Source organism: Acomys minous, assembly GCF_964271855.1.
Source record: "Acomys minous genome assembly, chromosome: 14".
In the NCBI taxonomy this organism is placed as follows: domain Eukaryota; kingdom Metazoa; phylum Chordata; class Mammalia; order Rodentia; family Muridae; genus Acomys; species Acomys minous.
Window position 1 is genome coordinate 5,769,257 of NC_140496.1, and position 27,294 is coordinate 5,796,550.

At 55.0% G+C, this 27,294-nt stretch overlaps 1 protein-coding gene and 2 long non-coding RNA genes across 4 annotated transcripts in view; 1 reads left to right on the forward strand and 2 right to left on the reverse strand.

Moving 5' to 3' along the window:
• LOC311582977 overlaps positions 1–2,378 on the reverse strand; it is a 39,917-nt gene extending 37,539 nt beyond the window's left edge. The window contains exon 1 of the long non-coding RNA XR_014774344.1: positions 2,120–2,378. This is a non-coding gene — a long non-coding RNA (uncharacterized lncRNA). The remainder of the gene's footprint in view (positions 1–2,119) is intronic.
• On the forward strand, positions 2,265–3,216 carry LOC311582978. Its single transcript, XR_014774345.1, has 2 exons — positions 2,265–2,336; positions 2,698–3,216. It is a non-coding gene; the product is annotated as an uncharacterized lncRNA (long non-coding RNA).
• Positions 3,217–4,886: 1,670 nt separating this feature from the next.
• On the reverse strand, positions 4,887–26,825 carry CDH15 (cadherin 15). 2 transcript variants are annotated; one of them, XM_084756310.1, is made up of 14 exons: positions 26,695–26,825; positions 17,712–17,867; positions 17,093–17,248; positions 14,698–14,842; positions 10,596–10,756; positions 10,198–10,326; positions 9,583–9,768; positions 8,628–8,881; positions 7,636–7,778; positions 7,297–7,536; positions 6,845–7,084; positions 6,613–6,749; positions 6,309–6,473; positions 4,887–5,468 (listed from the first exon to the last, which is right to left on the reverse strand). In XM_084756310.1, the coding sequence occupies exons 1-14, from the start codon at positions 26,734–26,736 to the stop codon at positions 5,268–5,270; spliced, it is 2,355 nt and encodes a 784-aa protein (XP_084612436.1). In that variant the 5' UTR covers positions 26,737–26,825; the 3' UTR covers positions 4,887–5,267. The 2 variants fall into 2 exon arrangements, with proteins under 2 accessions (XP_084612436.1, XP_084612435.1); XM_084756309.1 differs by having other exon boundaries at positions 7,297–7,778.
• Positions 26,826–27,294: the final 469 nt, after the last annotated feature.

Here is a 27,294-nt window from a genome sequence, read left to right on the forward strand (position 1 = left end):
TCCAGAGAGAGCCACAAACACACAACCAGCAACTATTCCTAGGAGCGTGCACCCTGGGCCAACCAGGTCACAGTGACCAGAACAAACAAACAATTCCCCCCTGCAGCCTGGTCCCCCAGCCAGTCAGCTTAAAGGACAACTTTCCCGTACCCCTTAACCTATCATGTAACAGCAAGGCTTGGAAACTGCCCGCCCCTGCAGTTTTTTCCTTTAAAAACCCCCGGTTCGCCTAGCACTAGGAGCCGCCATCTTCCCTCCTCTCGAGGGGGCTGACGGTCCAGGCTCTGAACTTGACTAATAAACAAAACCCCATGTAATTTGCATCCGGTGATTCCTGGTGGTCTCAGGGGGTTTCACAACTTGGGCATTACAGCAGCACTCGGGAGGCAGAGGCAAGTGGATCGCTGTGAGTTCGAGGCCAGCCTGGTCTACAAAGTGAGTCCAGGACAGTCAAGGCTACACAGAGAAACCCTGTCTCGAAAAACCAGAAACAAACAAAAACTAAGATGGCCAAAGTCCAAAGACCTGAATTCAATCCCTAGGCTCCACATCTTAGAATAGAACCAATTCCTGTAAGTTATTCTCTGACCCTCACAGCTGAGCCAAGGCACATGCACATCCCTGCCCACACAAAGCAGGTTAAGTGCAATAATTTTCTTTTTTTAAAGGAGTGAATAACTAAAAAGCACCCAAAACAGACAAAACTTAGTTTTACAGAACCTATACTTAAGACATCAGATTTAAAAGCCAAAGTTACTCTTAAAAAAAAAAAGGACAGCTGGGAATGCAGTTCGGTTGGTAGAACCAGTGTACACAAACAGGGTGTGGTAACACGCACACCTGAAATCCCAACATTCCCACTTGGGCAGTGGATGAAGGCAGAAGGCTCAGAAGTTCAGTATACAGGGCAGCCTGGGCTACACAGATCCTGCCCAACCCCCTCCCCCCACACTGGGACAGAAACCCCATATTTGCTGCAGCCACTCAGGTGATGCCCAGAGTAAGTGGAAACAACTGCAGTCAATCCCTGTACTCAGAGGGCAGCCGCAAAGCCCCTCTCTTAGGTTGTTGGGGTTGGCTGGTCGGTTTTCCTATTGCTGCGGTAAAAATAGCCTGACAAGAACAACTCAAGGGAAAGCGGGTTTCTTTGGCCCGAGAGTCCACCATAGCAGGAAAGTCGTGCCGGCAGCTTGAGGCGGCTGCCCACAAGCCACCAGAAAAGAGCAATGGAGAAGCTTGTGTGCTGGGGCGACAACCTTCCCCACCCTCCCAGTCGGCCTAGAGAACAGTGCCACCGGCAGGGACCAGCTTTCCACCGCAGTGAACGTAATCAAGCCAATTTCCCACAGGTTGTCCAGAACCTTCCTGGCGACTCTGGGTTCTCAATTAGTACCAACCACCACAGCTGGCTGCAACCTGCAAAAAGGTAAGGCCGCAAATGTACAATGCACAGGAGGCCACGAACGATGTACCCTCTTCAGCCCTACAGACGTGCAGTGCCGACACACTGTTTATGTAAAGACTCCTGATACACAAGGCCTGAGAATTTAGGATTCCCTCCTGGGAGGCATCCAAGCCAGGGGCATCTGGTTGGTAGTTAGTGGTTGCTAGAGCAAGAAGCCATGTAGTGAGCTACCTGGAGCCAGGTTCATGTTGGACTTTTATAACTGTCACATCCCTTTGTCAAAATGTTGGGGATCTAGGGTTAAGTTATAGCTCACATTAGGCAAAGACTCCCAACACTGAGCTACAGCGTAATCCAGACTGGCCTTGAACTCGAGATCCGCCTGCCTCTCCCTCCTGAGTGCTGGGATTAAAGGCGTGCACCACCTACCTCAACTTTTAAAAATTAAAGGCCGGGCGGTGCTGGCACACGCCTTTAATCCCAGCACTGGAGAGGCTTGGAGGCAGGTGAATCTGAGTTTCAGGCCAGCGAGGGCTACACAGAGAAACTCGAAAATAATTAATTAATTTAATTACAAAACCCCGTCCGTTGTGTTCATGAAGACGCAAAGCCTGTCCACGGCGCAAAAGCAACGAATCAATGAGAAACGCACAGAATGCTACCCTCGGGGACTCTGCAGCCTAAAAACAGAGCTCGAGGCTGCGGCCACCTTACCTCTGCTGGTACCGCGAAAAGGAAACCTGGCGCCGCCCCGGCACACCGGCCTCGCCTGCAGCCTTAGAGACCCGAAGACCCGCAGGCCAGCACCTTCCACCCAGGGCCACACGTGCTCAGCTGCTGGGACGCCCTGGCGAAAAGGCCAGGCCTGCCAGGCATCTCTGGACCGGAGCCCAGCAAAGATCACCTGGGAGTTTATCCCGCAGACACCTGGGTAGGTTCCCCTGGACGGCCCCGCCCCCCTGTGACCTCTAAGCTTCCTGGACACTGGCCCCGCCCTCAGCAGGTTTCCTCTCTCTAGGGCCCTCCCACCCTCCCGCCCTCCGGCCCTGGGCGCAGGAATTTGGCTTCTTATCGAGTTGGCTCCGCAGGACTCAGCCCCGTCGGGCGGCTCCGCGTGGCTCTGGGGCTGGCTTAGAGCTCTGAGCCGCTGTTGTACCCGCATATCCCGTGCCGACCTGGCCTGCTGATCTACCAGAGACCCCTGTCCTAGAACAGTGGACCGGCCAGCTATTTTCCCCCACAATCCTCTTGGTCTCTTACCCTCCGTTCTCATGGGGCTCTCTTTTGCTCAGGCTGACCCTGGGTACCAAAGACAAGCTGACTCTCCCATGAGGCCTAGGACTGGCAGGTTGGTGGGCCTGGGAAGGAAGAGCTACGCCTGAGGGTCTAGAGGCACAGTTTTTGAGCAATCTGTGTTTGGACTGGTGCTGCTAAAACTAGGATTCCGTGACAGGAGGTGGCTTTGACTAGTGGAATGACCCGGTCAGTTACAGACCCAGGCTGTAAGCATCATGTGCCAGAGGCCTTTTAGGCCACCTTCACTCCTTCCTCCCTTTGGGCTGATAGCTGCTGCCTGCCTCACCACCTGTCCCCTTTGGCAGCCTTGATCTCATAACTGTGCCCCTCCCTTGGGCTGGATGGAAATTGGGAGGTGGCCACGTATCTGTGAGACCTGCGGCGGGGGGTGGGGGTGGGGGTGCTGAAACCTGCCCCAGCTAGTCCTGCCCTCCTGGACAGGAGTCACTCATGCCCTGTATGCTCTCACAAATGACTGGGCACTGAAATAAACTCCGGCCTCGCACTACTTAAAACAGTATCTGGGTGGTGGGGTGGTGCACGCCTATAATCCCAGCACTCGAGAGGCAGAGGCAGGAGGATCTCTGTGAGTTCGAGGCCATGCTGGCCTACCAAGTGAGTCCAGGACAGCCAAGGCTACACAGAGAGACCCTGGAGAGAGGGGAGGGGGGGCTGGCATCCAGAACAGAAAAAGCCCTGAGCCCAACCCTACCTTGTTTCTGCAGTAGCTGTTGAAATACCACTTAAGTATTAAAGGTCCAGAGAGCAAGATAAATAAATATAAGGACCTGGTTCCGGCCTAAAACACCTGCTCCTGGGCACAAGGTGCAGTGCAGGGGTGAAGGATCAGAGGTTGGCAGAGCCCGCAGTGCACAGGTGCTGCGCCCATTGGTGGCGGGACTTGCTGTGGGATGGTGCATGGGAAAGCCATGGAGCACAGTGAAAGGTGAACACGTGTCATAGCTGAGTCAGGGTCAGGCTGTCCTCCTGGAGAGGGGTGGGGGTTTGGAAGGAATGTGCTGCCCCAAGCTGAGAGGTAACCAGAGTGAAAGGCTGACAGAGGCTGGGATCGCCTGTCCTTCGTCCTCAGGGATCCTGGGCTGGAGTACACTGTCCTGACTTTCCAATCCGCATCTATGCTCAGTGGGCTCTAGTAGCTGAGAGTGAACCATGGGCTGCCTAACAGTGTGGAGCAGACAGGACAGCATCCCTGCCCACACCCAAGGCCTGTGGTTCCTCCATTTACTCTCATGTGGTCATCAGCACTGGCTTTGTGTGTGAGCAGAGGTGGCCCTCAGGAACACTTGGATAGAAGGCTTAGGGGCAGGGAAGCAGCACAGCAGAGAGCCGGGAGGCTCCACAGGATAGCAGGATGCTGAGGAGAACCACCTAGTTTCTGATGAAAAGACCAGGATGTGGGCCGGGTGTGGTGGCGCACGCCTGTAATCCCAGTACTCGGGAGGCAGAGGCAGAAGGATCGCTGTGAGTTCGAGGCCAGCCTGGTCTACAAAGTGAGTCCAGGACAGCCAGGGCTACCCAGAGAAGTTTCCCTTAAATTCTAATTGTGGGCTCTGCTGAGGCCTGTCCTTGGAATTACCCAGTGACATCCAGATTGTAGTGTGTCACCTAACCCATCAGATGTACACTAGTCCCAAGGGGACACCTCTTACACAGTAGGAGCCACATGGTCCTTGCTTCCCTATCCTCCGACACTGAATTCTACAGGGGTCACCCAAGTTGCTGAAGGACACCCACCTCTTCCATCACTTCCCTACCTAGCCACTCTGAGTAACACAGTTTCTCACCCAGCAGCCCCTAAAACTGGGACAAAGGACATAGCTGAGCATTTCAGATGCCCAGAGCAGGGATAACTAGCGATGGGGCAGACATATCACCCCACAAAGACCAGGAGTCAGAGTGAGCAGGGGAGGTGAGGGGTGCCTGGTCTCCTCGCTGGCCAGACCCACTGGGGATAAGGACAACAGAAGAACTCAGTCCTCTTTGTCTGAATCTGGGGGTTGGCGGGACCCGTGTTATGCCCCTCCCCCATGCATGTACACATATGCACACCCTCACTCTGACCTCACCCCATCTGTGCTTGCTGCCCCTCATTTCCACCAACTATGCTGAGCAGGGTCCTGAGGTCCCTCCCTGGGCTGGGCCTGGAGTAAGGACCGCTCCAGCCTGTGGTGAGAGTGGCACAGGCCCCCATGTCCACTGAGCAGTGTGTTTTTAATTCCAATGCACTCCTTAGACTCCTGCTTTCATACAGAGGCAAGAGTTCACAAGTGGGAGACAAAGATGGGGCGTGCATCCCCCAGGGCTTCCTCACCCCGGCGGGAGAGTTCTGGAACGGTTGCCTATTCCAGGCTCTCCGACCACCACCCCTGACTCAGTCCTCCCCTGGAGCCATAGAGATGCCTCGGTGAGACTATCTGCCATGGAGCCGAGGATGGGAGGTCCTGTTGACCCGCATAGTATTTCTGAGTGTGTGTCCCAGGAGAATGCCCCTTTGGTCGGGCCAACTGGCCGTATCTAGACAGTGATCTCCCCATGGCTCTGGTTCTCACTGATGGCCGTACATGTCTGCCAGCCTGGCAAAGCGAGGGCCCCAGTCCCGCAGGAAATCATAGTCCTGGTCTTCATCTCCCAGACTGGACAGGATGGAGCTCAGTGTCCCCGCCACAGAACCATCTCCCTCGTAGTCGTAGATGAGAGCCGTGTCATAGGGAGGCACGCTGGGGTCGCTGTCTGCAGCCTCCAAGCCCTGGGGAAAAGCCCACAGACCTCAGAACCACTCAGAGGCAATCCGAGATCCCTCTGGGGGCTCAGCCACTGCCAGGCCTAGGTCTGCCTCAGCCACTGCCCCAGAAGGGAACCTCGCTTACGAGGGCCGGGGATGCAGCCCATCTCCCGGTGCAGAGTGGGCTAGCAGAGAAGGTTCCGCTTCCTCCAGCCTTTCCCAGTCAGGATGGAGAGAAGCTGTCTCCTTGTCGTCAGGGCTCCTCAACCTACCCACCCCTCAGAGGCAGCGGCTCCAAGTACCTGCACTAGGATCAGCCCTCCCAGGGTGCCCCCGGTTTGCTGGGAGCTTCCTCTGGGCCATATGGACAGGCCTGTTAACAGGGGATTCCCTGCATGGCCCGACCCAGCCATCCACCCCACATTCTGATCCTGTTGTGTAACCAGCAGTTGTTTATGCAGTTTAAACGGATGCTTTTTCCAGATGATGACAACACAAGCGCTGCCTCCACCTCATCATAGTAAACGCAAAGACAGAGGTCAGGAACCGTGCACGGGTAAGCCTCGCCGAGGGACAGGAAGCGATCTGGGAAGGCCAGTGCTAGCTAGCCTTCTCTGGCCATGTGGCTGCTTATGTTCCACTCTCGCCCACAGTGCTTGAGAAGTGCCTGGCCGACCTGCTCACTCACCCTCCGGGGCTTTCCTAAAGGCTCAGCCAGGGTCCTGCTGGTGAGCTGATCCCCTGACAGCCTGTAGCATGGGGATTGGGAGCAGGGGCTGGATGTGGGTGTGTTTGTGCGCATGTGCGTGTGTGCACACAAGCATGCATGTGGCCCACTGTGTGGTCTGCCCCCAGGGCACCTACATCACTGATGAAGTTGGCGATGTCAGATGGGCTGGTAGGAAGCGCTCGATGTGGCTGTGGCGCGTAGCTGAAGGGGGCATCCCTGCGCAGGGCTGGCCTGGCCAAAGAGCGGCTGGTGGCTCTTGGTTCCACTGGGTGGCGCAACTGGTTTATATCATAAGCGTCCTGTGAGCAAAGTAAGCAGTTAAGTCCGGAGCAGGGACCTCCTGGTTGCCAGAGGGCCTTCTAGGGGGCACTGGTGGGCATTCGGGGGGGCCCCTTCCCGGGGCTCAATGAGTCTAAGTCACCACTCTTCTCTCCTTACCTGGTCCTCCTCCCCACCTCCCTGCTCATCGTAGTTAAGGATGTTGTCGCGAAGGTCCTCTTGTGGCCCATGCAACAGGCTCTTGCCCCGTGACCGCCCTCGGAACCGCGTGCGGAGCGCAGCAAGCAGGATGAGAACTGTGGAAGCCAAGAGACCGGCTGGCGCGTGGGCTCCGAGAGGAGGCAGTTCAGGAAAGGGACCAACCGGGGACAGGGTGGGGCTGAGGACTCACCGAGCAGGACCACAGTGCTGGCCAGCACAGTGACTAGGGCGCCCAGGCTGACACCCACACCTCCTGCTCGCAGTGCAGCGGCCCCAGGCAGGCAAGCACCATCGGACCCACAGCGACACACTGTGACATTCAGCATTTGTTCTCGCTGCTGGGGTGGCTCCCCCGAGTCCTGGAGCAGCAGGCTCAGGCGGTGCAGGCCCTCAGAGACCTGATGTCGGAGCCGCAAGCGAGCATGGCTCACTGCAGAAAGTGCAGCGTGGTCAGCAGAGGCTCCAAAATAGCGCCCTCCCTCCCAGGGAGAACCAGAGTCGTGGCTGTCAGTTTCCCCATCTACCCTTTGGGCTCTGCGGGCAGTAACCCTGGCCCGGCCCAAGGATGTAGTCATGGCGCAATGTCTGCCTATCTCCTAGTTCTCAGGATTGGGGGGGTCGGGTTGGGGGGGGGCAGCTCACCGTTAATCTGGCTGAGGCTCCAGTTCCGGCTGAGGTCTGGGACCCCAGGGTTCAGCTGGAAATGGAAGGGGGCGCCGTGCGGGGGCAGGTCCTCATCCGTGGCACCCAAGAGGAGGCCAGGGCCCTGGTCTGGTTCGCTGCACAGGCTGCCGGATGGAGGAGGGGCCAGGAGGGGGGCGTGGTCGTTGACTTCTAAGATCTCAATGGACAGGGTGCCTGTGGCTGTGCTGGGTGGCATGGCTGGGAGCAAGGGAGAGCGGATAAGCTTATGCCTCAGCCAACAGCCTGCCCTGTCGGTCCACTCAGGGAAGCGCCAGGGCCACCACCTGTCCCCCTCACCGTTGTCCAAGGCTAGGATGATAGCCCTGTACCAGCCGTCCTTCAAAAATGGGGAAGCAGGGCTCAGCACTCGCTGGGTCCGGATCCTGCCTGTGGCCCCATCCACTTGCAGCCAATCTTCTGGGTCATAGTCCTTGGAATAGCTGTTGGTGGAAAGGGGAGACGTGGGGTGACCTCCCCAAGACACCCAGATATGGGGTCAATCTACATATACAATACGTGTTGCATATACATACATGTATATACAGTCGATACAAACACATTTCATATACACCTCCTCATGTGATTGACAGGTGCTGTGATTACCTAGCATTCAGCCTTTGAGGCCTCCCAGCCCCAAGCTAACTCTGTTTTCTTTACTTCATTTTAGATTTTAAATATTTTTACATTTATTTATTTGTGTGTGCGCATGCACACCATGACGCACAAGAGGTAAAAGCAGTGTAGGAATCAACTCTCTCCTCCAACCGGGTGGGTTTCAGGAAATGAGCTTAGGTGGTGAGGCTTGGCAGCGAGCTTAACCCACTGAGCCATCTTGCCAGCCGCCGCCCCCACGCTAGTTACTGATCCAGCTGCACATGCGGTGTGCTGCCGCCCAGGGCCCCTCGGCAACTGGCAGCCTGTACTCTGCCCTGCTCAGAGCTGGCACCATGGGGACACATGGGAACACTGCCAGGCTTGGGACTAATGGTGAACATAAGACATTAGAGCTTGGTGCAGAAAGTGGACAGGTCCACAGTGGAGGCTGGCTAAAAGCAGTCTTGGACTAGGTGTCCCTGTGGGAGTCCAGTCCTGCTCTATGGGGTGCGCTCAGACCACATGCACACATAGTCCGAGGGACTCGGTACCCCACAGACGCTCAGTGATGCACATCACTGGCCTTTCTCTTTCACCCTCAGAACGCAGAGGTACCATCGGTGGTAATGGAGCCACTGATCCCTCTGCCAGACTCCCCCCTCCCCCCAACTTCCCAAGATCCCAGGACGCCTCACCTCACTCTCTGCAGCTGCTGTGTATCAGGGTCTCTGGCAGAGAAGGTGGCCACGGTGGTGCCTGGGGGGGCTCCTTCGGCTATGCTTGTCCTCAGTGGGTTCTCCGGAAACACTGGCGCCTCATTGGTGTCCTGAACCCACACACTGACTCTGGTCTGGCCCCGCCGGGCCCGGGGGGCAGCTGCCTGCAGTGGGGCCTCATTCTGCACAGACACTCGGAGCTCATATTGCTCCCGGCTCTCATAGTCCAGGGCCTATGGAAGGGCGGCAGAGACGGCTGAGATCCCAAGTGCTGCCTTGCTTGGAGAGCCTTTCCCCAGGGCTGTCCAGAGAGCCCATCTTTCCTTCTTCCCCCTTCAAACCCTGACACGACAACACTATGCAAGGCTCAAGTATTAACAGGTAAAGAGACGAATTCCTGTTGCTCCAGATGGATTTGTTGAGTGCGGTGTGGCAGTGTCACGTGTTAGTCAGCAACGGCGGTCTCTGCACCAGCTGACGATAAGCAGAGGGGCCACCATTTTGGTTCATGGCCGTCACCGCTATGCAGGTCTCAGGAGCAGCATGCAAGACATTCTCTCTCAAGACCCCCAGCCTGCCTCAAATTGTCTGGCCAGTTTCTTGCGATAAATCTTCAAACGCATCTATGTGTTCATATGTGATTGTCTACGTGTGTATTTGTACACGTGGCCCTCGTTTCTCTGGTAGGAATGGGGCTCGTGCTGGCGCAGTTTTACTTTAAAATGTGGAGAAGTTTGCAGCAGTGAAATTCTGTGGATGTCTCCTGCTGCCCAGCTCTGCCGGACGGCATCCATCCTGTGCCCTAACCCCAGGATGGCAGCTAGCACGGTCATCCCAGGAAGGAACCCAGGACGGCTCAAGCTGCAGCTGCCGTGGAAAGAGGCCTGTGACAGATTGCAGCTGAGGGGACTCACGCGACAGAGGCATGGCTCACCTTGACAACAGACAGCACACCTTCGTTGGTCTTGGGGTCTGTGTAGATCTTGAACTGTCCATCAGGATCGCCTTCCAGGATGGTGAACCTGGCCACCCAGTTAGGGGAACCAGGCAGGTCCCTGTCCTCCACCTCGAGCCGTCCAACGTCCACTCCACTGACGGCCTCTGCAGCCTCCATGAAGAACTGGGAGATGCCAGCCCGTTATTTACCAGGTTGGCCCACTGGGTAGTAGGGATCATCAGAGTGCCTGGCCCTATGCCTCAGGGTACCTTCCTTGCTCCCCACTGCCGCTCACCACAGGGCACATCACTGGTTTGTCTTTTCCTGAGCCACTGATCTACCTGCTGCCGCTGTTCCTGGATATTGGGCCAACTCTTCTCCTCACACAGCAAGCGCCCAGGAGACTGACTCTCTGGGCTGAGGACGCCGAGGACAGCATGCGGCTGGTTTCCTCTAAGGACCCTCCCGTGTAATCTATGTCCCTGGGGCCCATTTATTTCAAGCACTGCTCTTCTCCAAGCTGTGAAGCCCCCCCCCCCAGCCCCTACAGAGCCCCCCTATTGGAACCTACAAGGGAAAGGCAGCCCTGGGGTGGGGGTGGGGAGGCGGCACCTCATCCTTGGTGAACTCGGGGGCGTTGTCATTGATGTCATCTATGGAGATGACGGCCAAGGCTGTGGCGGTGAGGCCATCTCCGGACATGTCCGCCACCTGCAGGGTCAGGTTATACACAGCGGCCACCTGGGGGTGATGTGACACGAACTTAGGAGAAACTTATGGACAACCATTTTAGGATGGTGGCAGAGCCGCCTACAGTGGCAGGGACACCCAGGGGCAGCTGCATAGTTGAGGCTCAGAGGTGTCTTCCAGGCCTAAGTGACTGGCTCAGGGGTTACAGCACCAGCAAAGAAGGACCAGGGAGGCTGACAGGCTGGAAGGCCCTGCCCTGTGAGGAGCCCAGATGTGGAGACCCGGCCCCAGGCCCTCAGTTTTCCATGGGGTAGCCTCACCTCGCGGTCTAGCCCCACTTGCACTGTGCGGATCTCTCCGGTGTGCTCGTCAATGCTGAAGAACTCGGGGCTTCCCTGTCCCAGGATGGAAAACCTGAGTGCTGCATTGTCTGTCTCCGGATCGTCGGCATCTGTAGCCTCAGCCCTGGTTACGAAGGTTCCTGGGGAGGACAGGGAGAGATGCGGCTAGCCACCACGGGCCGGGTGTGGTCTGGCGCCCTGGTGGTGGGCAGTGCTCCCAGTGTGCACAGAGTGAACAGCCGCTTTCACTACTGTTTGTGTCACTGGGGCTGACAGAGTATACCAGCCTCAAGTCCAGGGCACTCCCGCTGCCTTGCCTATACAGGGTTGAGAAGTGCTCTAGGATCTCGGTGGAGAGACAATATGTCTTCTCCCAGATGGCAGGTCAGCAAGTGGAACTAATGTACCAGGTCAAAGTGGTAAGCCCATTGGGATACTCAGGCTGCCTTGAGCCCTCCAATAAGGTGGTGACACCAGCCCAGGTAAGGGCTACACAAATATATGGGTACAGAGCAAAGCAGGCACCTAGCAGCCTCCAAGGTGCTAGCTGTAGGGAAGCTGTGACAATTGAAAGGCGCTGCTGGTCGAGGCCCCAGCACACGGATGGCTCCTCTTCACCTGTCACTCACTTTCCCTCAGCACAGAACAGGTGTAAGGATATTGAGGCAGTAGTGTGGGTCGGGCTGGGAGGACAAACTTCTGGGAAGCGCGTGTCTCACGCTCTTGGCTAGCTCACCTGTGATATGGTTTCTTGGACATACTGTAGCAAATGCCAGCCAGTGCTTCCAGTCTGCCTGGCACAGGCAGAAGCTCCTGACCAGATGAGTTATGCATAGCACTGGCCCCTAGGACGAAGCCACAGGTGTCCAGCAGGCTTCCTGGCCACGGGATTCCGATTACCAGTCCTGTGCTGTATGAGTGTTCCCTAGCAAGCAGGTGAGTTCATGCAGGCATGAGGAGCCAGTGTCCCCAGCAGAGAAGGGCTGCAGAATGCTGGGAAGGGACCCTTGAGCTGACGTGGAAACAGAGGGATCGCCAGGAGCCGGAACTGGTGTGCTGTGACTCATATGAGTTCACGTGTCATGTCCACACGTGCACATGTCGGGATGTGTGTATATTCAGACACAAGCACATTTCCCAGGTGCATGGAACATCAGAGTGTGACAGCAAAAAATCATAATTCCAGGGACTAGAGCAATGGCTCGGAAGGTAAGAGCTCTTCTTCCAGAGGACCCAGGCTTAAGGTCTAGCATGCACCTGGCAATTCACAGCATCCATAGCGTCAGTCCCAGGGGGTCTGATGCCCTTTTCCGGCCTCAAAGCAACTTGCAGGCACATGGTGCACAGACAAACGCTCACACACACACACATAAGATAATAAAAATAAGAAATGCCGCACTTCAAATCAACACAGAAGAAAATAAATGTCTCACAAACACCTCAGGAGACAGCGAGAAGCTGCCTGGGGAGCAGGAGGTCAGTTCTGTCCCATTGCTGTGGCACCAAGGGAGGGCCACAAAGGACTCTGTGAGGAGCTGAAGTGACAGGGGAAGCAAGGCACACTGAGAGACATGCAGTCTGGGCTGGGACTGTGAGACAGTATTTGTGCCCTGGTGCTAGACTTCTACCATCAAAAAGGGATAGAATAGAGCCGAGGCTACCTCCACGGCCTTCAAGGGCACCCCTGCTGGGAAGGACAGACAGGCAGAAAAGCCCTGGGCATGCCGGCCAGGAAGAGAGAAATAAAAACACCCAGGAACGGTGACTGGGACAGAACTCAAGCCAGCCTCACCCCACTCAACACACATCCACCCACACACCAACCCTCCCTGCTATAGGTAACCAGCCCCAGGGCGGGCAGGCCGCTCCAGGAGATTATAAGGACCGCGAACTGCAGGGGCCTGGTGGAGGTGGGAATCACACAAGGAGAGATGGCAAAATTAGGGAGAAGAGAGTCAGAAAGAAAAAAGCCTGCAGGCTGGAGAGATGGCTCAGCCATTAAGAGCACTCTGGCTGCTCTTCCAGAGGTCCTGAGTTCAATTCCCAGCAACCACATGGTGGCTCACAACCACCTATAATGTGATCTGGGTCCCTCTTCTGGTGTGCAGGTGTACATGCAGGCAGAATACTGTATATGTAATAAAGAAATAAACCTTAAAAAATAAAATAAAAAATTTTAAAAAAGAAAAGAGGGCCAGGCAGTGGTGGCACACGCCTTTAATCCCAGCACTCAGGAGGCAGAAGCAGGCGGATCTCTGTGAGTTTGAGGCCAGCATGGTCTACAAAGTGAGTCCAGGACAGCCAAGGCTACACAGAGAAACCCTGTCTCGAAAAACCAAAATAAAAAAATAAAAATTAAAAATAAAAAAAAAAAGAAAAGAGCCTGATAAAGAAAAAGGAGGAGGGCCGGGCGTGGTGGCGCACGCCTTTAATCCCAGCACTCGGGAGGCAGAGGCAGGCGGATCGCTGTGAGTTCGAGGCCAGCCTGGTCTACAAAGTGAGTTCAGGACAGCCAAGGCTACACAGAGAAACCCTGTCTCAAAAAACCAAAAAAAAAAAAAAAAAAAAAAAAAAGGGGAGGAAAGGCTGTGGTACAAGGACAGCTGACCCAGCTGTCCCCGTCCTTATGACTCCTCACTATGGAAGCTGCGGCTAGGTGAGGTCAGTAGACACCACACTGTGTGGCATGTGCACCGATTTCCTCACTTTGGTAATTACAGGGAGTTTTCAGAACACACTGCCATCGTAAGAATGCCCAGCATCCAGTCTACAACCAAGCAGTGGAGGGAGAAGGCAGAGAAGGGTTAAACTGGTCACGAGCTCCCTGCAATGGGCACGTGGGAATTGATTTAGACTTTCCTGTCAGAATAAAGGCTACAGGCAAATGTCCACTGTTACCTTAAATCCTGCATCGTGAGTAAAATGAGATGGAATAGAATGACCCCGAGCTGCAAACAGGGCGACACTCTGTGTTCGTGCGGCTTGGGCTTCCTGAAACTGTCACCTAGTCCAGGTTTGGACACGCTGGCAACGGGCAGTGAGGAAGAGAGGGTGAGTGGACATGCCTGCCACTGCCCAGCCAGCCAGCTAAGGAAGGACAGGGCTGGGGTGTGATTTTGGAGGGGCACCAGGGGCAAGGGTAGAGTCTCATGTAGTCAAGGCTAGCCTCAGATTGGTTAGGTAACTGAAAACAACCTTAAACTCAGGTTCCGTTTCCCATGTGCCTCCACGACAGTCTGTGACCAAGCAGCAGCCATAGGAGAGCTGCCTGGGCTGTGGGGTTTCTTTCAGGGGATAAAAACATGCCAGGGAAAGCTCATGGCTCCATGGAGTCACTAAATAGGGCTGAAATGGTAAGCTTCATATTATGCAAAGTTCACTGCCATGAAACGGGGACGAACAACTCAAACAGCCACCCAGAAGCCTTTCTGTGCAGGTCAAATTCATATGGACATGAGGCTGCAAAGAGGACTGGTTCCTCTCTCTCTCTCTCTCTCTCTCTCTCTCTCTCTCTCTCTCTCTCTCTCTCTCTTAAATTTTATTTATTTATTTGAGACAGGATTTCTCTGTGGAACAGTCCTGGCTATCCTGGACTCGCTTTTGTAGACCAGATTGGCCTCGAACTCACAGAGATCCACCTGCCTCTGCCTCCTGAGTGCTGGGATAAAAGGCGTGCGCCACCACACCTGGCTGAGACTGGTTTCTTTCTTTCTTTCTTTTTTCTTTTCTTTTCTCTCTCTTTTTTTTTTTTTTTTTTTTTTTTTTGGCTTTTGAGACAGAGTTTCTCTGTGTAGCCTTGGCTGTCCTGGACTTGCTTTGTAGACCAGGCTGGCCTCCAATTCACAGTAATCCACCTGCCTCTGCCTCCCGAGTGCTGGGATTAAAGGTGTGTGCCACCACGCCCAGCGCCAAGACTGGTTTCTACACCTGACCTTTAGGTTGTCAATTCTGCAGAGCTAGGGATGAAGCTGGCACGGCAGGCAAGCACACTTGGGGATGTGTCTCTAGCCCCTTAAGCTCTTGGCTGTGTGGAATTCTGCACTTGGACCTTCTGAAGCCCCACCCTGGGCTCCCTCCTCACCTGGGATGGCACCCTCCAGGATTCGGCCTCTGAACACATCCTGTGTGAAGGCTGGCCGGTTGTCATTTTGATCCACCACAACAATCTCCAGGTCCGTGGGGTCCTCCAGGGTAGAGCCACCCAAGTCCAGGGCAAAGGCCCTTAGCTGAACAAACAGAGGGCAAGGGCTGGCTCTGTGGCTCCTACAGCTATGTAAAAGGAACAGCAAGTGCCTGTGGGCCGCACACGGCCAGGGACACGTGGGGGCGGGCCATGTGCTGGAGGCACGCAACCTTATGTGAATGGAGGCTGCTTTCTCCCAGCACCTACGCTACAACTTTCCTCTCTCTCCTTGGCTACCAGGATGCTCATCACATCATTGCATGGATGAAGTAATGTTCTTACTAAAGTTCTAGGTTTGTCTCCTTTTCTCTGTGAATTTGGCTCCTGTCAAAATTTAGTTCATTTGTTTTTCTTCCTTCCTTCCTTTCTTTTTTTTTTTTCTTCCTTTCTTTTTGGTTTTTCAACATAGGGTTTCTCTGTGTAGCCTTGGCTCAGCCTGCCTCTGCCTCCCAAGTGCTGGCAAAAAAGAAGTGTGCCCAGCTTCTTTTTTTTTTTTAAAGATAGGGTCTCTCTGGTGTCCTGAGACTTGCTATGTAGACCAGGCTGCCCTCAAACTCACAGAGATCTGCACAATGCTTGGCTGCTTTTTAAAAAAGAGATTTATTTATTTATTTATTTATTTATTATGTTTACAGTGTTCTGCCTACATGTCTGCCTGCATGCCAGAAGAGGGCACCAGATCTCATTACAGATGGTTGTGAGCCACCATGTGGTTGCTGGGAATTGAACTCAGGACCTTTGGAAGAACAGTCAGTGCTCTTAACCTTTGGAGCCAGCTCTCCAGCCCCACAATGCCTGGCTTTATTCATTTAATTTTTTTGGAATAGGATTTCATATAAGCTGACACCTTTTTTTTTTTTTCGAGACAGGGTTTCTCTGTGTAGCCTTGGCTGTCCTGGACTCCAACTCACAGCAATCCACCTGCCTCTGCCTCCCAAGTGCTAGGATTACAGACATGCACCACCATGCCTGGTGCAGCTGACATTTTAACCTGCTTTTTTTTTCGAGAATGGCATGGCATAATTTCCAAACACTCAGGGGGGCAGAAACAGGAAGATGGTGAGGTCAGACCCAGCTAGAGACACACAACAAGATGTTGTGAATCACATTTTTAAAATTATCTAGTGCGGGGGCTGGAGAGATGGCTCAGAGGTTAAGACTGTTGTTCCAAAGGTCTGAGTTCAATTGCCAGCAACCACATGGTGGCTCACAACCATCTGTAATGTGATCTGGTGCCCTCTTCTGGCCTGTGGGTGTATGTGCAGGCAGAACACTGTATACATAATAAATAAAAAATCTTTAGAAAATAAATGATCTAGTGGATTCCTTGGTAAGAGTGCCATAGTGGCCTCTTAGTTTGGAAGACTCTCTCATGGATGTAACAGAACTCTTGGTCCTGGAAACATGGAGGTAGGGAGTTACCCTGCCTTGGCCCAGATAGAATGCAGCCTACAGGGTCCTGGCTACAGTAAACAAATTTCTAGAGGTTTTGCTTGGTTTTATTTTTGTGACAGGTGTCTGCTATGTAGTCCAGGCTGGCTACAAACTTGTCCCTCCTGCCCCAGCCTCCTAAGGATCACAGGCCTATAACTCTAGGAAAAGCTCTATTGTCTGTCTGTCTGTCTATCTGTCTGTCTGTCTGTCTGTCTGTCTATCTATCTATCTATCTATCTATCTATCTATCATCTATCTATCTCTCTATCATCTATCTATCTATCTATCATCTATCTATCTATCTATCTATCTATCTATCATCTATCTATCTATCTATCTATCATCCAGCCATGCTGAGGATTGAACCCCGGGGCCTGTGCATGTTAGGCCAGCACACTGCATCTCAGCCTGGCAGATGGCTGTTTGCAGAGAACCCAAAGGCAGTCCTGGCTCATCTCTTGACCTTGTGCCCATCTCAATGGGAGTCTCGCCTCCCTTCCGGAATCCCAACACTGTTGTTGGCCCACCTCAGCTCACTTGCTGCTGCTGCTGCTGACACTAACACTATTTGGGAATTCTTCATGACACACCTGTTCACCAAACAGAACCTGGATCCAGGGAGAACTGGCTGCCATATCATCTCAGCAGTTGAGACGATGCTTTGCCCTCCCAAGGACCACCCAGCCCCACTTCATGGCCCCAAGGTGCCCCTGTATTAAGTGGGGGACACGATCCCAGACACTGAATCCTCACATGTGGGGACCAGGTCTTGCTTTGGAAGCTCCTGGCTTGGCACATGCCAGGTGGGAAACAAAGGCCGGAGCAGTGGGGAGGACCCTGGCTTCCCACCACGCCCTACCCTGAAGCGGTCTGTCTTCTCACGGTCCAGAGTGGCATTGAGGTACACCCTCCCAGTGAACTTGTCGATGGAGAAGACATTTCGGGGCTCTTCGTCCACACCGGGCCCCTGGATGCTGTAGATGACACTGCCAAGTTGCTGTTTATCAGACTTGATCTGTGGGACAGGAGTGGGGCTTGGTGAGGGCCAGAGGGCACCCCGACACCTTCATGTTCCTCCCCAGCTAGGTGAGCAGAGGTCCAAGGCTCTAAAGCTCAACATGTTACCCCCCTAAACTCAAGCCCAGCTGCAGGGCATCCTGGGACCTGGGAACCAGTTACATTCTGAGAATGTAGCCGGCTGACTATTCACCTCATGGGCTTACTGTAGTGATGACTAAACAAAGCCACGCCTTCCAGGGGCCTATAGCCTGGGAGCATGTTCACTGGAGTAGCTCGGTGCTGTGGCCCAAGTATGGGAGCCCTGCTTTTGTCCCAGCAAAGAAACTCAGAGTGACAAAGTGGGAGAGTCCTTCCTGGGCTCTATAGCCAGCTCCTGTCAGCAGATGGGACAAGATCCAAGGGGATCTTTAAGAAATGGGGGGCCTATAGGGACATCCCATCCCCCCCACTTTTCTTACCTGCACCAGTGGGTAGGGGAGGCGTTTGTGGTTCTCAGACACACTGATGGGTGGGATGACCCAGGCTCTCCGCACACGGCCTGGGGCTGGTGCCCGGCGCCAGGGGTACAGGGTGCTAGGCTCTGGCTCAGGGACTGCCCAGAACAGGCCAAGGCTCTAAAACAGATGGGACACAGTCATACAGGATACAGGGGCAACAGGATGACGTCATGCCCACAGCGTCATCAGATCCCTAGCGGTAGAGATCGTTTATTGGCTGGTTGGAGGCAATGCGAGATCCCTGAGAGGTCAGGTGCCAACAGGGTCTAGGAAAGGGCCCAGAGGGCGACTCTTGCTTCCTGGGAGTGAGGGCCCAGGAGGATGGGCAGCAGCTGGCGGAGCCAGGGACTCAGTCAGAAGTGGGGCCACTGAGTTAGAGGGGGAGGTGACATGTGTCCCACCTCAGCAGCACAGCTTGAATGTCACAAGTTAATGGTAACAGTGCCTGCTTTTATTAGAAGTGAGGGGAGGGCCAGGCATGGTGGCGCACGCCTTTAATCCCAGCACTTGGAGGCAGAGGCAGGCAGATCACTGTGAGTTCGAGGCCAGCCTGGTCTACAAAGCGAGTCCAGGACAGCCAAGGCTGCACAGAGAAACCCTGTCTTAAAAAAACAAAACAAAACAAAAAAGTGAGGGGATGGCCCTAAGCTTCTGTGCCCAACCCTTGCCTGACACAGTCACCCTCGCGACCCAAGGCAGCCATGCACACAACTCCGCCACCAGGCCTGGGGCTTGATTTCAAACACTTCGAGAAACTGGGCCAGGGAACTCAAGAGTGATGGCTCCTGTGCGCCTGTCTTCTGTGTGAACAGAGAGGCCATGCTCAGGGCGCCCCATGCAACGTCTCGAAATTGCTTTGAAGAAGGAATGCCCAAGCTCCCAGATCTCCGGGCGGTGGAGGGCAACCAAGAGCCATCTCAGCTGCACTGTAGAGTGGGACTTAGTGACTGTGACCTCCCTGGCTGGCCAGCCTGGTCTGTGACAAGGACTGGGGTATGGTGCAGGGCCAAGGAAGACATTCCTACAGATGCCAGGCACTGGGCTGAGCCACAGACACAGGTGGCACAGGGCTTGCTGTACGGCTCAACTGAGAGGGTGGCAGGGAAAAAGACAGCCTACGCAATACGTGTGCGACTCTCGTCACTGGGTCTCAGTCCTGGAAACCCGGATTTGTGGGTAGGCTTCTTTCTTCCTCATCACACCTGGGAGACTGGCAGTGACACATAGATGTGCTGAGCCAGAGACAGCTCAGTCCATAAAGACACTTGCTCCCAAGTCGGATAACCTGAGCGTGCTCTCTAGAGGCCATAGGAGAAAGGACTGACTCCCATAAGTTGTACTCTGATCACCACGTGATATGTGCAGGCTCCCACCACAATAAATAAATGTAATTTAAAGAAAAAAAACGGCCCAGCAGTGGTGGCGCACACCTTTAATCCCAGCACTCAAGAGGCAGGTGGATCTCTTTGATTCAAGACCAGCCTGGTCAGGGCTGGAGAGATGACTCAGAGTTAAGAGCACTGTCTGCTTTTTCAGTGGTCCTGAGTTCAATTCCCAGCAACGACATGGAGGCTCATCACCATTTATAATGACATCTGGTGCTCTCTTCTGGAGGGCAGGTACACATACAGACAGAACATTTTATACATAATAAATAAATAAACAAACAAATAATTCTAAAAACAACAACAACAACAACAACAAAAACCCCAGCCTGGTCTATAGAGCAAGTTCCAGGACAGCCAGGGTAGAAAAACCTTGTCTTAGAAAAAGAAAGAAAGGAAGAAAGAAAGAAAAAAAAACAAGAAAAGAAAAAAGAAAGCAGTTGGGCATTGTGTGACTGCAGACAGATGAAGCCAAGTCTCTAAACACAGAGGGAACATTGTGAGTCCCATTCTCCACAAAAATCCACTGCCATTACCAGTTTATGATCACAAATAGCCTCACCCCACAGAGGGGGAAACCAAGGCCCACAGAAGAGACTAATCTATCAAGTACATGGCAGAATGCATGGCAGCTCCGAAAAGGCACCCCTAACCTTCTGGTACCTTCCTAGCTCTCACAGGTGTTCCACCTCCAATTTCCGAATGGGTCTCACCCAGAGTGACCCATCTGCCAATTGCTCCTTGTCCTGTGCCTTCATTTGGAGAGGGGCTGAGAACTGAGGGCTTTGGGGACTTGTGAACACTGGCTCAGCTGGCATTCCTGAGAGACCGCTTACCCCAAAGCACAGCCTGGCAGAGGCCGCCATGATGGGTGTGTATGTTGGCCACATGCTGACCTCATCTTCCACAGCATATGTTGGTTAGAAACAAAACCTCAGGCTTCCGGGAGGCTGGGGAGCTGTGCGGCCAGTGCTCGGCGGGGATACAGCCTGGCAGGAAGTGATGGCCTGGGCTCCAGCACATGGGGACTGCTGGGTTTGGAGATGTTTTAGCAGCTGTGGCTGTTCTTGGCTGCTCTCCCTCAGACCCACAAGAGGGCTCAGGGCAAGCAGAGGTGCCCATCCTTCAGATCCCTTGCTAGCCTGGCCTAGGGGCCATGGGCAAGGCTTGGGAGATCTCAGTCTCCCCCTCAGGGGGCTGCTCACATTTATTTTGGGGGCAGAGAGACACATGTGTGGAGGTCAGAGGTCAGTTCTCTCCTTCCACTAGGTGGGTTCTGGGGACTCACTTGGATCTTTGAGGCAAACCCCTTTCCCCGCTGAGCTGTCTTGCTGGCTGCAGCATGCCTTTTGCTCCCTTCCTAGAGACTCCGTCCTGCAGAGTGGTGCCTCCCACAAAGTGTCATTGTCTGAGTCTGTCCACAGGTGCAGTCTCAGAGGACACGATTAAAAAGCAGAGTGACACTTTTCATGCAGTCTTCTTCTGGTCAACGTAAGCAACTGCTCGGGGCCAGCAGCTCACTCTGCTGTACCAGGTGTCCGCTATTAGAAGTGTGCCTAACCTCGGCTATTAGAAGTGTGCCTAGCCTTGGCAAGGTTGAGACCAAGGGCTCCTCCCTATGAAAGCTCAGTCAGGAGCGGTTGTTGTGCACAACCACCTGGGTGGGAAGGGTTCAGACTTCCAACTGCCCTCAGCTCAGACTGCTCTCTGTTTTGTGGTTTGTTTTTGTCTTATGTAGCCCAGGCTGGCCCCAAACTCACTATGTAGCTAAAGCTAGCCCTGTACTCCCACCTCTACTTCGCATGCGTTCCCTCCATATGTAGCTGCCTGCAGAGACCTCCCTGTTTGGGGTCACCTTATCCCTTCCTGGGACAGAGCCTTGGGCTGTCCATGAGGGAGGAAGACTGCTGGGTAGTCCTGGGAGTGTGGAGGACCACCACCACACAGATGTGCCAAACAGCATTGAATGTGCCAGCCCCACCCTCAGCATGGTTCCCAAGTAGTCAGGGCCCCATCTTTTCCTCAGTGTCCCCAACTACCTTCCTCAGAATGACGGATGGGGGCTCCAAGGACAGCCCATCACAGCTTTCACTCTTAATGCTCACCATGTGCCAACACCTAGGGAAACTCTCGCTCGGCTCCGCCCCAATCAAGGGAGCTAAGAGGCCCTGGTAGGGACCAGCAAGCAGGCACCCGGTTCTCTCTGTAAGAAGGTCATGCGGAGGCTGGAGAGAGAGTTCAGTGTTTAAAACCATTTATTGCTCTTGTAGAGCACCAGGTTTGATTTCCAGAACACACGTGGTGGCTAACAGCCACCTGTAACTTCAGGCCTGGGGTGGGGGTGGGGGTGGGGGTGGGGGTCTGACACGCTCTTCTGGCCTCCTCAGGTACTGCATGCATGTGGCATGTACACAGACAGCAGGCAAAGCACATAAAAATGAGTAAATTTAAGCGTTATGGAGGAATTGTGTGAGCAGGACTTAACACGCAGGGAGGCTTACACTGGGCCATACTGGCACCATGTCTCCCTCAGCATCCATCAGCTCCCATGACTCCCTGCTCCTGAGTGGATGGCTTCCCCCCTGTGGAGTTGCTTGGTGGCTACCCAGGGCCCCTGGCTTCTACTTCAGCTGGATCTGTGGTCAGTGGGTCAGTGGAGGCTGGCGCTCACAGGAGGAAAAGACGGCCGCTGTTTGGGGTGCGGTGAGGGGGCATGCTCTAAGGGCAGCAAGGAGAGAGCAGCCAGCCAGCCAGCCAGCCAGGCACGTAGATTTCAGCCTTTCCATGTCTTTCTGCAGCACAGATGGATGCCCAAAGCCCAGGAAGGTAGTGGCCCTGTGGGCACCTGCACATAGCCGGCTTGGGGACCAAAGGCTTTGGCTCAGCCTCCTCTCTGGCTTGTTTCCCCAGCTGACTGAGGAACCATGCAGGGAGCCCCTCTTCCCATCCTACTAGTGGGGCCCTGGCCATCAATTCTACAGCCCCTCATGGCAGCTGAGGCCACCTCCATCACTTGGTCTTGGGGTTCAGAGTGCAGGGGACCCTGTTCAAGATGGGAGGATGGGTTTAGGGGGACCAGAGTCCTGCCTGGGCAGCTCTGTCCTTACAGATGGCAGCTTGGCCTTAAAACAATGCCAACGCCAGCATGCAAAGCCACTTCTAGGTCAGGGTGGAGTCCCTGCCGGGCACACACCTGCCTGCCTGGCATGGGGAACCTGGGCTACAGCCTCCATGGACACAGGGGCTTTTGCCGGAGCTTAATGGCAGGCTCTGAAATGTACCCGAGGGCTGATTTGGGGGCACGCCTGGCTCTGTCTTCCCCCCTCAGGATAGCACGTGGGTCGGGACCTGGGGCTCTTCATGACACCTAGGTATGGACAGGGAAAGCACCTTAGCTCCTGGCTCCGAGATCGGTTGAGTGAGGCTGAGACAGTTGTCCAAAGCAGAGATGGCACCACAGGGCCTGTCAGGCCTGCTGCGAATGGGAGTTCCAGGCTCTTTGAAGCCCCTGTGGCCTGGGAAGACCTTCCACCCTCCTCCTAGTCCTGCTCCCCCCGCCAGTGCCCATGGCCCTGGCACTGACCGGGTGTGGTCAAGGCAGGGCATGGGAACCGTGGGTCCCTGGCCTGTCCACAGCCCAAGTTCACAAGGTCACAGAACCACAATGCCTTGGCAGGGTCCCATGCCCAGATCAGAGGCTGCAGTGGTGTGAGTGGGCGCCCAATGGACAGGCCACAGGCAGCTTCCGGCTTTTGAGAGGCATTTATGTAGCCCGTCCTATGTCTCTCACCCTACCCGTCTCCCAGAAGACGTGGCAGGCTGGAGGCAAGGCTGGGGGCCTCCTTGGGAAGCGAGGACATCCAGGGCTTGGGACAAGGCCACATGGCCATAGCCAGCTCAGAGGCTCCCACATCCAAGATAGAGGACAAGGAAGGCGGCACCTGGAAGGTGATTTTGCGGAAGGTGGCTCCTACACTCGCTACTGTCCTGTGCCCCTCCACCCCCCATACCAAGCTAGACAGGAAATAGTCACAGACTCACTTCTCACAGTAAATATCCAGTGTGTCCCACCTCATCCCAGGGCTGCTCTTGACTAAGGATGACCACAGACAAAAGTTGTAAAGTCCTAGAGAACTCTTGAGGCACAGATCTGAACCCACTCTTTAGTCAACTAACCTCTGGGGTCTTTCCTGACCCCACGCCAAGGAGCTGCAGGGGTCCTGCCATGCATGGAGTGTGTGCTTTGGCCAAGCAAGAGGCTTATCAAAACTACCGATGACGCCAGGCGGAGGTGGCACATGCCTTTAATCCCAGCACTTGGGAGGCAGAGACAAATGGATCTTTGTGAGTTCGAGGCCAGCCTGGTCTACAAAGTGAGTCCAGGACAGTCAAGGCTACACAGAGAAACCCTGTCTCAAAACAAAACAAAATAAAACAAAAACAAAAACAAAAACTACCAATGGCAACAGCATCAACCATTGCCAGTGGCCAAGGTGAGGGCTGTGTGGTCCCCCCTGCACTCCCCTGCACTGATCCTGGGCAGAGGTTCTAGTGACAGTCCTCTGGTGAAGACTGACTGGGAAGACCCAAGTTCTCTGGCCATGAGAGCGAGGTCATCTTGGCAGAGCTAATGGCTTCCAGGGCGGAGGCAGGCATGTGGGGGGGGGGGTGCAGCAAGCCCCTGCACTGACTTTTCACAGGCTTCTCAGGCCTGCACACCTCCCACAGGCTGGAATCCGTGGCCACTTCATTCCTGGACAGCCAGCATGCCAGGAATGAGGCCAGCTGTTGGCCTGGCCTAGAGTGGCCCCGCATTCCCACTGTGGGACCACCCTGTCCAGCTGCTGCAGCCATCAGAGGAGAACGGGGAGGGGGCAGACAGGCAGCTGTTCTGTCCCATCAGACTGGCCCTGCCTGCCTGACAGCGCAGCCTGACACTGCAGGCTGGACCTGCTGGAGGTGGGGCCCTTTTCACAGACTCAGTAAATAGCTCCCCCACACTCCTGTGAGGTACTACTGAAGCCCATCTTTCCTTTTGAGGCCGCGTGGCTTCCTTGGTTCCTCAGACAAAAGTGAGGCGGCTGTCTCTGGGCTATGATGCTCCCCTCCAACCCAGCTCAGGACCAGCAACTGGAAAGATTAAAGCCCAAGTGCAGGGGCCAAGCGGGGTGGGGGGGGGGCGGCTTTACTATTACTATAAGTAATGTGTGTATGACACTGGCATTAGAACTCAGGCCTCAACCATGCTAGGCACATGTTCTGCTTACTTCCCACGATGCTTTTATTTTTCTTTTGAGGCAAGGTATTCTTTTTGTCTGTTTGGTTTTGTTTTTTGTTTGGGAGGTGGGGGGACAGGGTTCTCTATGTACCCCTAGCTTTCCCAGACTTGCTTTGTAGACTACGCTGGCCTCAAACTCACAGCGATCCGCCTGCCTCTGCTGAGATTAAAGGCGTGGGCCACCACGCTCAGCTGAGGCAAGGTAGTCTTAAATTTCCCAGGCTAGCCATGATTTTGTGGTCTTCCTGGTTCAGCATCCTGAGCAGGTAGAATTAGAGACATGATGGGGACCAGTTCTGAACACAATCCAACCCCTGGTGCTGCCCTGGAGTTCAAGAAGCTCAGATTCTGGGGGAACCTGGGTAGGGAGGCCAAGGAGCGAGGTGTAGATCCATGCAGTGCTCACTTCCTCCCCCAACCTGAGGAGCCCAAGACAGAGCTGCTCTGCCAGAGGACCAGGGAAAAGCCCGGGGAGGAGGAGGCAGGAAGCCAGCCTGTGATCCCAGCACTCGGGAGGCAGAGGCAGGCGGAGCTCTGTGAGTTCCAGGCCAGCCTGGTCTAACTAATGAATCCAGGATAGCGAGGGCTACACAGAGAAACCCTGTCTCGAAAAAACAAAAAGAAAGAAAAGGAGGCAGCAATGACCAGAAGGCCACTTCAGGACCCGTGCATGTGGACAGAGCAGACAGAAGCGTGAAAGCTGAGCGGTGGTGGGGAGGTGTGCACACACGCTGGTGGTGAGGAGGTGTGCACACACGCTGGTGGGCAGGAGCAAGTCCCCTTGTGTAGGAGCTAATTTGAGTGCTGTTGTGAAGCAAGTTCAGGAGGCCAGGCCTCAGGGGTGCGTCCCTGCCCCCACCTGACTCCTGGGGCCTCCAGATGCCTGGGGGAGGGGTGTTCTGCAGTTGCAGTAGTGCAACAGAGAGGGGAGGCTTGGGGAGGGAGGAGGAGAGGAATTCTACCCAACACTACCCGCCCTGCAGCCTTGAGCGTGCTGGTGAAAAATGCTGTGACCATGGGCAGTGGAGAGCCGATCCCAGCGCAGGGTATACAGGAGGGGCTTCTGATGGGTCAGGGGGTTCTAGGTAAGGTCTAGAGGGCTGCTGGGTTTTAGGTAGCCTAGCAGATGTGCACACGGGCCCCCCAAGGCTAGGGGTGGAGGTGGTTGGAGATGCAGCGCTAAAGCCCGGGGCCAGCTGCTGGAGGGTCTTTCTGGCCAGGCGCCCATCAGCTGCCAGGGACTGAAACTTGAGCAGAGCTGCAAGGCTTGTGGGAATTTGAGGGGACTAAGAAAGTCGTGAAAGAGTGTTCCCGGAAGGGATGGACCCGCCCCCCCCCCCCAACACACACACACATAGGCTGTGCTGGCTGATCACTCTCGAACCACAGCAGTCCTTTGTGCTTGCCACCTGTTGCCTCTGGGGTGTAGGGGCTGGCCACAGCCCTGTTGCCATCTCCACAGCAGTGGGCACTGGCAGGGCCACAGAATTCACATCCCCCGTCCTGGCCCAGTTTAGGGCCATCCACAGCCGTTCTGGGGAGTGCCAACAGCAGGAAACACTGGGGACCTGGGCTTTTCCCACACTTCCTTGTGCCATGCTAGGAAGACTGGGTACCTGGGCCTGAAAGATCTGGAGACCACAAGCCACTACATCGCCAGGCAGACACAGAGGCACAGCCTCTGTACCTGTTCTGGTCAGGTACAGGCAGTGTAAAGTGAATGTGTGTTGGGCTGCTCTGGTCTGGAGTTATTTGCTCCAGAGTCCTAGGTCCTGGAGGGCAGAACAGCAGGTACTCCTGCTGGCCAGGATCGTGGGGCAAGGACTCAGACACCAAGACACACTCATGTCACAGTTGGGAGGTTTACAGATACTGTGGGCTTCCTGCCTCTTCTCTCTGTACCACACTCTGGAATACAAGAATCTCACAAGATTGCTCACCCCTAGACTCTGGGAGGCTCCAGGAGACACTTGTGGTACACTTCCGTTCTGACGGGACAGCCCCACGGGTACAGCCCCACGGGTACAGCCCCATGGGTATTCTCTGTGCCTCGGAGAGGGTCCCCATTCCGCTCACTGGTGTGCAGGAGAGGTCCGTCACCCTCTCTCTGGAAGCCCCCAAGTGCAGGTCACTCTTTCCTACAATGCACCAGAGAGTGTGGCCCACCCTGGACACTGCAGGCCGCAGCTCTGGGGTCTCCCAAAGACACTTCAGGCCGGTGGCCCCAGGAAAAGCTATCCCAACGCTAGAGGCAGGGATGCACCAGAGCTCACAAGCTTACCTGGGCGAGCAGCACGAGGGCGAAGAGTAGAGCAGAACCCATCGGGACAGCCGCCGAAGAGCCGTGGGCAAGTGACAGACTGGGCGGCCAGTGGGACGGTGGCGCTTCTACCCCCACGCGGAGAGCTCTGGGCTGAGTGACAGCGCAAGTGCCTGGGCAGCGGGCCGAGGGACTGCACGTGTGAGACGGGGCGGGGCCAAGGCGGGGTCTGGGTAGGGCTAGGTCTGAATGACAGCACATGGGTGTGGGGTGGGTGGGGCTAGAGATGAGTGACAGCACATGTAGGTGGGCCTGGATAGCAGCAACAGTGTGAAGGTGCCAGGGCGGAACCAGAGCAAAGCGACAGCACAGACAAAAGGGCAGGGCCGGGATCTGAGTGACAGCATATGAGGTCAGTGCCCGAGGGAGGCTCTGTAAAGTTTTGAGGTAAGTACCTGTTTAGCAGGAGTCCTGGACTGAGGGACAGCATGTAGTGAGGCTGGGAGTGGACATAGTGGCAAGTTCTCAGCATGCAGTGGCTGGGGCTGGGGCCTCTGGCTACTGGCCACTGTCCAGAAAGGCCCAGGCTTGTAGAAGTCATGAATGGAGGGAGGCAGGCAT

Excerpts from the sequence above, each read along its gene's own strand:
- CDH15 (XM_084756309.1), bottom strand. The coding sequence starts at position 26,736 with ATGGGTTCTGCTCTACTCTTCGCCCTCGTGCTGCTCGCCCAG. Across the intron at positions 14,843-17,092 it reads AGAAGACAGACCGCTTCAGG|CTAAGGGCCTTTGCCCTGGA; the intron begins GTAGGGCGTGGT and ends CTGTTTGTTCAG. Across the intron at positions 10,757-14,697 it reads CCTGGAGGGTGCCATCCCAG|GAACCTTCGTAACCAGGGCT; the intron begins GTGAGGAGGGAG and ends TGTCCTCCCCAG.